The sequence below is a fragment of the Daphnia pulicaria genome, chromosome 1 (assembly GCF_021234035.1).
Source record: "Daphnia pulicaria isolate SC F1-1A chromosome 1, SC_F0-13Bv2, whole genome shotgun sequence".
Classification (NCBI taxonomy): domain Eukaryota; kingdom Metazoa; phylum Arthropoda; class Branchiopoda; order Diplostraca; family Daphniidae; genus Daphnia; species Daphnia pulicaria.
Window position 1 is genome coordinate 4300026 of NC_060913.1, and position 9463 is coordinate 4309488.

The 9463-nt window shown below is 40.1% G+C and overlaps 2 protein-coding genes and 1 long non-coding RNA gene across 3 annotated transcripts; all 3 read right to left on the bottom strand.

Moving 5' to 3' along the window:
• Positions 1 to 2364: 2364 nt before the first annotated feature.
• On the bottom strand, positions 2365 to 3947 carry LOC124323696. Its single transcript, XM_046784345.1, has 4 exons — positions 3742 to 3947; positions 3579 to 3650; positions 2617 to 2763; positions 2365 to 2557 (listed from the first exon to the last, which is right to left on the bottom strand). The coding sequence occupies exons 1-4, from the start codon at positions 3945 to 3947 to the stop codon at positions 2365 to 2367; spliced, it is 618 nt and encodes a 205-aa protein (XP_046640301.1).
• Positions 3948 to 3988: 41 nt separating this feature from the next.
• On the bottom strand, positions 3989 to 4537 carry LOC124321218. Its single transcript, XR_006914190.1, has 3 exons — positions 4365 to 4537; positions 4207 to 4304; positions 3989 to 4142 (listed from the first exon to the last, which is right to left on the bottom strand). It is a non-coding gene; the product is annotated as an uncharacterized LOC124321218 (long non-coding RNA).
• A 5-nt stretch (positions 4538 to 4542) lies between these two features.
• LOC124323856 (protein GPR107-like) lies at positions 4543 to 5188 on the bottom strand. The gene is made up of 3 exons (XM_046784355.1): positions 5032 to 5188; positions 4685 to 4947; positions 4543 to 4615 (listed from the first exon to the last, which is right to left on the bottom strand). The coding sequence occupies exons 1-3, from the start codon at positions 5122 to 5124 to the stop codon at positions 4543 to 4545; spliced, it is 429 nt and encodes a 142-aa protein (XP_046640311.1). The 5' UTR covers positions 5125 to 5188.
• Between the last annotated feature and the right edge of the window lie 4275 nt (positions 5189 to 9463).

Below are 9463 nucleotides of genomic sequence, written 5' to 3' on the forward strand. Positions count from 1 at the left end.
GCTGCAAGTCGGACGGGCATTGGGATAATAATCCACGAGGAAAAATGCAAAGAAGAAAAGTGACGCTGCTGAATTTGACAGAAAAAAATAAAAACGAGGAAAAAGGAGACGAGCAGGAGGGGGGGGAGTAGGGTGGGTGGGTGGTGCAAATTGGATGCGGTGCGCGCGCCGCCGCCGTCGCTGCACACACAATCATCACGAAGAGAAGGCGCTCGGTGCGCGGCTCTCGCCATTTAAATGTTCCTTAACGCGACGGCGCCTCGCGTCTTTTTTCTTCTTTTTTTTCTTCCTCCTCCTCTGGTTCGCGCTGCTGCGCCATATGAACATCCATTTCGCCCATCGCTGTAATAAATAGCTATACGCGTAACGCGTGTGTGTGATGTCTAAACGGGGGAGCGCTGCGTGTGTGTCGTCAGAGTCGCCACCAGGTGAACGAGTGTGTGTAGGAGAGACGCAAAACAATCAAGGAAGAAAGAAGAGAATAATTATCAGAATAGATTTCGGCTTTCCCTACGCCAACACCACCACCCCACTCACCTCAATTCGACGTCGAAGAAAGAAAAAATAAAAAGAGCTTCGAGCCCATCGAGCTCACAAGAAAATAAGGAGAGACACACACACACACACACACAGGGAGGATTTGGCCAATCAAAATTAACAATTGACTTCCTGTTATTATTCCGCATCTCCCCGCCACTTCCACCACCGCCGCCACCTTCTCCCTTTTATTTCAAATTTCTCTTATCACGCGGCAATTGACGACGGTCTCTTTATTCCCCCCGACCATTTCTTCTTATTCTTGTTAAAAAAAAATTTTTTTTTTTCTAAATGCGCGCACACACACACACAATTCGAGAAAAAAGAAGGAGCCCATCGGCGACAACGGCCTTCCATGTCGTGTCTTTTTACCCGAAGGGGGCGACACTCTTTGGATCTATTTTTCATCAAATGAGTATATAGCAAGTGGGAAAAAATAAAATAAAAACAAAAGAGAAAACAAGTTGAAGGAGAGAGATAGAGACAGAGACAGAAAAGACAATGGTAATAATAAAAAGGGGAGAAAACAAAAGAGCTAACGTCGGTCAAGGGAACAACAGAGCGTAACAGCGATGAGACGATTTAGCTAAAAAGAAACGAAACAAACAAAAAAAGCCTTTTTGTTTTTTCTTTCTTTTATTATTATTACTACTTTTCTTTCTTTTAGATGGCAGCGGATAATACGGAAGCTGGAATGTGTTGAGCCGAAATCGAGGTGGCCATGCTACTACTGACAAAAAAACCAAAACTATAGACACGTCAGGTCGTCTTTTTTCTCTTTCGCTCAAGAAAATTGACGGTCAACTTGTGGACGTGTCCGGAAAACTTTACGAACCGAGTCGCGGCGTCGTGTGATGTCTCCCAAACGCCAATCAAAACACACACACAAAATGGTAAAATATAAATCCTAATCAGAGGAGACACCAGGCAGGTCGCACGGCGGATTGACCACACGCAGGCGGGCGCACCGTTCGTTCGTTCCCTGAATCACGTCCAAGAGCAAGAAAAAAAAAGAGAAAGAGAGAAAAAAAAAAAAAAAAGAAACAAGGCGATTTCACACACGAGGGATTCCCTAACACAAGTTTTTTCGTTTTTTTTTTTTTTTTTTAACTTAACGTCACCACAAGAAGAAGTAAAGAAGGGGGAAACCAAATTAAAATGGAAGGGCGATTTACATCATTATCCCGGACAGGTGTTGGGCTGCTGCCGCTGGCAATTAGTTCAATTGCAAAATTTTTACGTGAGAGAGAAAGAGAAATAGTTTTTAAAAAAAGGGGGGGGGGAAAGAAACTAAACACTGGGCCAACGCAACACTCGCCAGGACGCGAGCGAGGAGTAGACGCACACCCTAGTCGGGTTAGGGACTGGCGCTCCTACGAGTCCCTCCACGGGACAAAAGCAGCCCAGACAAAAACCCAAGCCGAGGAGCGCCCCAACGGTGGGTTGGCCAAAGGGGTGGTGATGGTGGTGGTGGGGGGTTGCGCACCAGAGTCGTCGCTCGGCGTCGTCGTTATCATCAGCGTCGGTGGGCGGTATAGGGAAAAACGACGAATGGGTGTACCATGCAGATGCGGGAGTCTGTGCAGCTAATGACGCGCGCACCTCCCTCCTTATATTTCGCCTCCCTCCTTAAGACAAGACAGCACGAAGCAACGCGCCGAGACTAAAGCAGACACGCACACACAGAAAACGGGAGAGAGAAGCTGAACACACACACACAGGAAGAAAAGAAAAAAGGGGGGAAGCAGAGCATGACATTGGCTCGCTTTAGTTTGCAAAAGTGCTAGTTAATTACAAATGCTTCGTAACGCCAGCTTCATTTTTTAGTTACTTTTTGTTTCTTTTCTCTTGAATTGGAGAACTATGAGGAGAATGCACGGCATCTGTCCCTCCTGTATCCTCCCATTTGCGCTTTGTGGCTTGTGTTTCCACTTTAACCTGTTCAACTTCGCTAGTTGCACTTCGAACATACGAGTCCATAGAGCTTTTGACAGCAATTTGGTATTTATGCATGAAAGACCTGTAAGAGAAATCGATCTCCAATATATGGCTTTAAAAAACAAGTTCAGATTTCCTTACTTTTGCTTTGCGATTATGTCAGGATTGATCTGTGATCGCGTGGTACGTCCTGCGGAAAGTGACACGTCGTTTGGAGATGGGCTGATGGGTAATTTAGTCCGGCTAGATCTTCTTAGAGCTGCTGATGGAGTTCCTTGCAGTTTAATGCTAGATGAAAAATTTACAAAGAGTTTTTAGAAATTTTTGCCATGTGGAACCCTTGAGAAGGATAGAAACAATAATCAGGTTTTTTAGCTCAAAGATTTAAAGGTGCAATTTTTTAAACTTAAATTTAAGCTTACAATATTAAGAACTATACACAGAACAAAGCTCACTTGCTAGTTTGTCGAAAATTTTCCGGAAGTATACCGGAAGTAGCAATAGCTCCTCAACTGTTGACCTGTCGTCAAAATAAACCAGATATTCGTGATCCCCATGAAAATTGGGGTCGATCTAATATGTTTTAAACGAAATCCAGAATTTGGCCAAAATCGAGAATTTTTCTGAACAGTAGTTCAGGGAAATTCTCAAAACCGGAAGTACGAAATCGTACAAAAATTTACATGAACTTTACCACAAATTTTACGAGGATCACGAATATGTGGTTCTTTTGTACGTAGAATGAATATTTACTAAACTACTGACTGAAATGAGAAAACCGGAAGTAGAAAAAAAATGCAATTTTCGAAAATCTAACAAGTGAGCTTTGTTAGGGGAATAGTTAACGTCAGTTTTCACTAAAAGATTTCCACACAATAGCTACCAATAACTGTTGAAGAGATTTACAAAGTAACTAAAACTGACTCGTTTTGACAGCTGAAAATATAGAAAAGCCATCTAGCGTTAGAAAAAGAAACTTCAAAGTTGCACTTCGTTTACGCGCCAGAAGGTCCTAATTTTTGAACTATTACACAGAAATGGAGTTTAACGCAAATAGATTGCTAGTAGATAATCTTAAAAAAAAAAAGTAAATTGTCGGGTACCTGGGCAATGCATAATCCCGTGGTGAATGACTACAGCCACAGCGGACGGAAGCGACTACTGAAGTGATCCAACTCGTCAGTGAAGCAAGAAAAGTAGTGTAGCAGCATAAGAAGAAATGAAGCTAGATGAGTGGACGTCGCGAGGATAAGGATGGAACAGAACGTTGGTGGAAGTCTTCTGTCATGGCCAGCGACCGCGTGATTGATGTCGTAGGCCGTGATGCGGCTGGTCTGGCTGTCAACTTGGGAGCGGCCGGCCGTCTGTTCTTGAATCAGCTGGAAGCGGAAGGTATCCTCCCATTGCACGTTGAAAATGTAGTTGATCATGCCATTGATGAGCGTCGTCTTGCCGGAACCGGTTGCTCCCATCACCAAAATCCGTTCGATGCTGAATCTTTGCTTTCTGCTGGCCGGCTCCACCTTTCCTCCCATCGGTTTTTCCGAAAGCGAAACGATCGGCCGTCGAACGCGATCCAGTTACTTTTGTAAGAGGAACAGCAAAAAGTTCCATGCCGTTTCAGCTGATAGGTAGTTTATATCACCGTTGGTTTCGGTAACCTCAATCTAAACATTAATCAATTAACAATTTAATTTGAAGTCATTATGGTGTTTTAAAAACTTTTCTTACGGTTAGGTTAATGGGAATTATTTCGTCATTGAAACAGCGATGGAAATAAAGGTTAAGTACATGCCTTCTTCTTCTGAATGTCTTATGTTTACTGTGAACTAAAATATGGGAAAGTTTTCATTAAAAAGTATTAAGAAAGATGAACTATTTATCCATACATTTGTTGAAAAGGAATTTCCATCTGAAGAAGAAAGTGGAATTTTCAGTGTGTTGCAAGTAACACTAACATTTGAAGCCTCAGCAACATCTAGAGATTCATTAAGTATGTTTCTTTTGGTTCTAGCATTTCGACTGAACAAACTAGAATCACTAAGTTTCTCAGCCACTGAATTTCTTTCAATTTCTTTGGTCATCCACAGTAATAATGTTGCCAATGAAATTAAACCTGCTGGAGCACCGAACTTTAAATCTGTAATATTTTTTCATACATTTATTTATTGAACCAAGGCACAAACAAAAATGTTAACTTTTTACTTACATTTTGTCTTTGAAATCAAATTCAAATCGAGCAACAGCTGTGTGATCTGGTTCTTCATTTATTTCCAATCTTGAACTACAGATATCCCGTTTGCTATCTAAGTATGGGTTTGCAGCATCACTAAGTGTCCTATCCAAGCTAAACCCCAGTCCTGATGTTTCTTGTGCTTGTTTCGAGATTGCCAAGTTAGATACTGTAACATTCAAGATGCCACCTCGAAGAAATCCGAACATACTAACAGGTATGCTTTTTCGAGTCTCATCCTAGGAAAAGTCAAAAAGGAAAAAAAAAACAATTGCATGACAATTGACAAAAACGAATGTTTTCATTTCAATAATTATATTTACCTTTAGATCAAGATGATGTTTTCTACCAACTGAATTATTAATGGAAATTGATATGATGAGCAGAAACAGTAAAAAGTTTTTCCTTAAATACATAATTGGTGTGTTGGTTTTCCCATGGATCCTCTGACGATAGTGACAGGGGGAGGAGCCTAGGCCGCCTTGCGCTCTTTAATCGATATAATTCGCCTGTTAAATCGATTCACATTTCAATCGACACAATTTTGGAGCCAAATTTCAATTTCAAAGGTTAAGATGTTGTTCATAGGTTAAGATTGCCTCACCAATTTCGAATAATATCTTTGAAATCTTCAAACAAACAAAATAAAAAACAATTCAAATAATTGTCTGTAATATTTCCTGATTTTGAAAAGTGACAAATTATCAAATTAATTAATTTTTTCCTGCATACGAAAAAAGATCCATGTCGATTCGGCAAAACAAATTCGGCCAATCGGTATTTGTCGATTCGGCAAAAGTTGCCGAACCGACCTGATAATTCGGCAACAGCCGATTCTGATTTGTCTGGTTAGAAGCCTTAAGATAAAAAGTGTATAACAAATAATTCGTAACTTGTGGACTTATGGTTTGAGTGTAATTTTTCAATTCACAAAATAAATAAAATATTTTGTAATTCCTTAAAATATCCAAACAGTAACAGCCGGTAGAAATAAAATCTTCAAACGGTTAAAACGGATTAAAAAAAACTTTTATGTGCGCTCAGATTTGAACCAATCCTATAGAAGAAATTTTTGTTATTTTTGGCTTAGTAGCCTATTCTCAATCAGTAATCAGTTATAGAAAATCAAATTTTATAATATATTTGTCAATACATTTTACTATCAGATACGCTTAGAGTTACAGAACATTAGTGTATAACAAAAAAAAAAAAAAGAAAAACACTTACAAGTTGTAAGTCAGAGGCAAATAATAAGACGGCTATAGAGGCTGTCTCGGCGGTGCTAGTGCAATTCTAATATTCCTTATTATTGCTTATTAGAAACACGGCATACCCATGGATATCATGATTGTGGGCACCCGGACGGTGAACACTAGTATATTATACCTGGTCAAGCGTTACACACAGCGTTTTTAAAACCACCAGCCCAAATTTGATTCTATACACTCAGAAATGGTGCCTTAACCCACTGAGCCACACAGCACCTTATTATATATATGGTAGTGGTACTATTTATATTTGTTGCATATGATGAAAATTGAGTTTTTGTATAAGTAGGAAAAGAGAATAAAGGCAAAAAAGTAGATTTATTTAATTAGTTGTCTATTTATTTGTATCTCCTATTGTTTAATTAAATGGGAGAATCCTTTATCGAGTCAAGCTATCGCATGTGGATGTGGTTCAAATCCTTGCAAATGCATTGGAACTTTTTTCAATACAAATTTGTATTTAAAGGTTACGTTTCATATTTGTGTTGTCTTTCACAATTTGTTTTAATTTCATGGCCTAATTATTCTATTCTTATATTTTTATTTGAACAGGGATCGATTCGGGACGAGTTTTGTAACCGAGAGGACAGGAGCAACAGAAATTCCCGTCGTCTGCAACTATACGCCATCTGTTACCGTTAGCAACAGCCACATCAAAATTATTTAATCGAGTGACATTTGGCTTCGAATGAAAAATTGATGACGGATAAAATATAAAATTTATTATAAATGCCACTGAATGCCAATTGTGCAATTTTTCTTTCATTTCGAGAGTTGAAGGGACAAACAGTTTGGGCTTTGAGGGTGGGATAGAGAGAGCAGGAATATATATATACATCAACGACAAAATAACAAAAGAGCGCCGGCTACATCGTAAACCAAAACCACACACAAAATAGAGTAGAGAGAGCGAAAATACGAAAAAAAAAAGAAATTAAAAAATTTTGATAAAATTAATAAATTTCAAAGTTGAGTTGAAAACACAATTAATTTATCCGAGTTTTTTATTTTGCGGGAATCGTGAACGAGTCGAGTCAAGGATAATTGCAGGAAAGAGAATCTCTTCCGGTTCAATTCCACTATTCCAGTCTGTTACACCAAAACTTGTAAGAGATGAAATATGGAATGAGAACGAAGAAAATAATAGCGAAACAAAGATAAAAAAACAAAATCAATTTTAAATACAGACGAAAGGAAAAAGTTGACATTCAAAGAAAAAAAAATCTTAAAAATAAGAAAATAATGGGGAGACGAATAATTAAAGAAGAAATTACGAAATTTTCAATAAAATAGCGACAGCTGCCACCACATCAAATTTTGTTTAAATGTAATTGAAAAAAAATTGGGTGTTGGGCTGGAATGCAATAATAATATTTCGCTATCTTTCTGTTCTTTTTAATTCACCAGAATTGTCTTCTTTTTTTGATCAGTTGCCGATCAAAGTCAAGAAAAACTTGAAAACGTCCAAATCCAAATCCAAATTGGCTCGTTTTGATCTCAACTTTAATAATTCAACGTACCGATGGATCGCAGCCAATTATTGCCGACGTGTTCCACGTTCCAGTCCGAGACGGGCGGAGTGTGCGATGACGAGTTGGACGAGATCGACATCACGATCAACACGATCGACGACGTCAGCGAGTCGCCCGTCATCCCGCTGGCGCTGTTACTCCGCACCACTCCGCCGTCCGGAGTGACGGCCGCACTGGACGGATTCGAGCGCATGGAGCCCCTCATCTGGGAATCGAGGGCGGCGGGCCGACCGCATAAAAAACGTTGGGCGGTTGATGGGGTGGTGGTCTGCAGCCGGCAGCCTCTGCTGTTCCGGCGGCACCGATCGGCCCATACTGCGGCTAAATAAATGTGCGGATTTCCATTGGTTTTAATTGCACTGCCGGAATAGCGCGTTCGTCCCAAATCTGCTGTCCGTCCTCATTTCTGTTGGAAGTAGACGCAACATTCCAAACCAACCTGTTCAAGTCTTTCTTGAACTGATTACCGCCCAACATAGTTTCCTCCGCCGAAGTAACGGTGAATCCAGGAAATAAACCCTAATAAAATAGAAATTAATTAATTACTTTTAGCTTTGATATCGCACCTAATCAAACTGGCCAATTTACTTCGATCGACACTGTAGCCGGCTGTGATAAAATACTGTCTTCACCGACATCGTATAGATGTGCTCCAACCTCATCCAATATTTCCCTTGATTTAAAGTTTCCAAAGTGAGCAAGTTGACGTTGACTGACAGCGTTCGGCTTAATAAAGGTTGTTGCTCAAAATCGAAACGAAGATTCCACGTAAATTAATGATTTCTTATAAATAAAGGAATTAAAAAATAAATGAAAGGTAATCACACCATCTACCGCGCAACCTGTGCACACGGTCTCTTCTTCTTCTCCTTCTTCGCCCGTTTGGCAATGGCTGTTATGTGTCCTCCACATCCATCTATACACACGCCATTCTTATCCGATACTCGAAAAAAAAATTCAAATTCCGTGCGCTTTTTTTAATCTGCTCACCTGTGCGTCTGGTACCCCGTCAACTCTCTCTGCGCATGCAATTGTTTTTCAGACATCAAAATCATTTTTAATTGGGATCCTAAGCCTCGAAGGGAAAACTGATTCAGCAAATGGACGTTTAAGTTCTATATAATACCCTAGCTTTTCAAAGGGTATGTACATCCCAAGCAGGTGCAGCACCGACGTGTGTATGGAAGTGTGGGTGGAAGGATGGGAGGATAGGTGGATGGAAGTAGTGGTGAGAGGGGGGGAGGGAACCTGTGTTTGTACACACGACTGTGCTGTATTTTCCCGTGTTTACACAGAAATATTAGGGCCAGCAACACAACCAGCACCCTCGACGGGAGGTTGGATAGAAAAGAAGAATAAGAAACTCATTACCAAGTGGCGCGGGATCAAAACCAGTCGCCCCCAACACCGATGAAATTTGTTTGTTTTTTTCTTTGAACAAACAAACGACGTGATTCGAAATCTATAAACGAAGCGAAATTCAATATTCTACATGACTGTGAGCTTCTGGATATACTATATCGACAGGTTGAAATAAAAGAAGAAGAAACTTTTTGATTTTAATTTTTTCGATTTTGGCGCCCTGTTATACCAACAGGTCAAACAGATGTGGCGCGGGCTTGTCAAATGGGACGGGTTTTTTTCGGTGGGGTAACTTCCCGACCGGTGCCTCACTCTCTCTTTTCCCCCCATCTTTTTTATATTTTTTCAGGCAAAATTCACTTCGAGCAAGAGAGCGGTATTCTCTTTGATCTCCCATCACGGCCCTTCCAAACAAGAAGAAGAAAAAGAACTTTTCGAGTTCTTCACCATTTTATGTATGTGTGTACTTTCTGACCCCCATCTAAAAAAAACCCTCTTTTTATTTTACAAAAGGTAAAAAAATCGGCACCTCACCACTTTTCTCTCTGTGTGTGTGTGGATGAATTTGTTTCAGAAGAAAAGAAAATGACAAG

Bases quoted from the DNA above. Each gene is read 5' to 3' on its own strand.
- LOC124323696 (XM_046784345.1), bottom strand. From the start codon at position 3,947: ATGGGAGCAACCGGTTCCGGCAAGACGACGCTCATCAATGGCATGATC. The intron at 3,651-3,741 runs GTTCTGTTCCAT...TTCACTGACGAG, and splicing joins GACAGAAGACTTCCACCAAC to TTGGATCACTTCAGTAGTCG. The intron at 2,558-2,616 runs GTAAGGAAATCT...TTTCTCTTACAG, and splicing joins GACATAATCGCAAAGCAAAA to GTCTTTCATGCATAAATACC.
- LOC124323856 (XM_046784355.1), bottom strand. From the start codon at position 5,124: ATGTATTTAAGGAAAAACTTTTTACTGTTTCTGCTCATCATATCAATT. The intron at 4,948-5,031 runs GTAAATATAATT...GACTTTTCCTAG, and splicing joins AACATCATCTTGATCTAAAG to GATGAGACTCGAAAAAGCAT. The intron at 4,616-4,684 runs GTAAGTAAAAAG...AAAATATTACAG, and splicing joins TTTGATTTCAAAGACAAAAT to ATTTAAAGTTCGGTGCTCCA.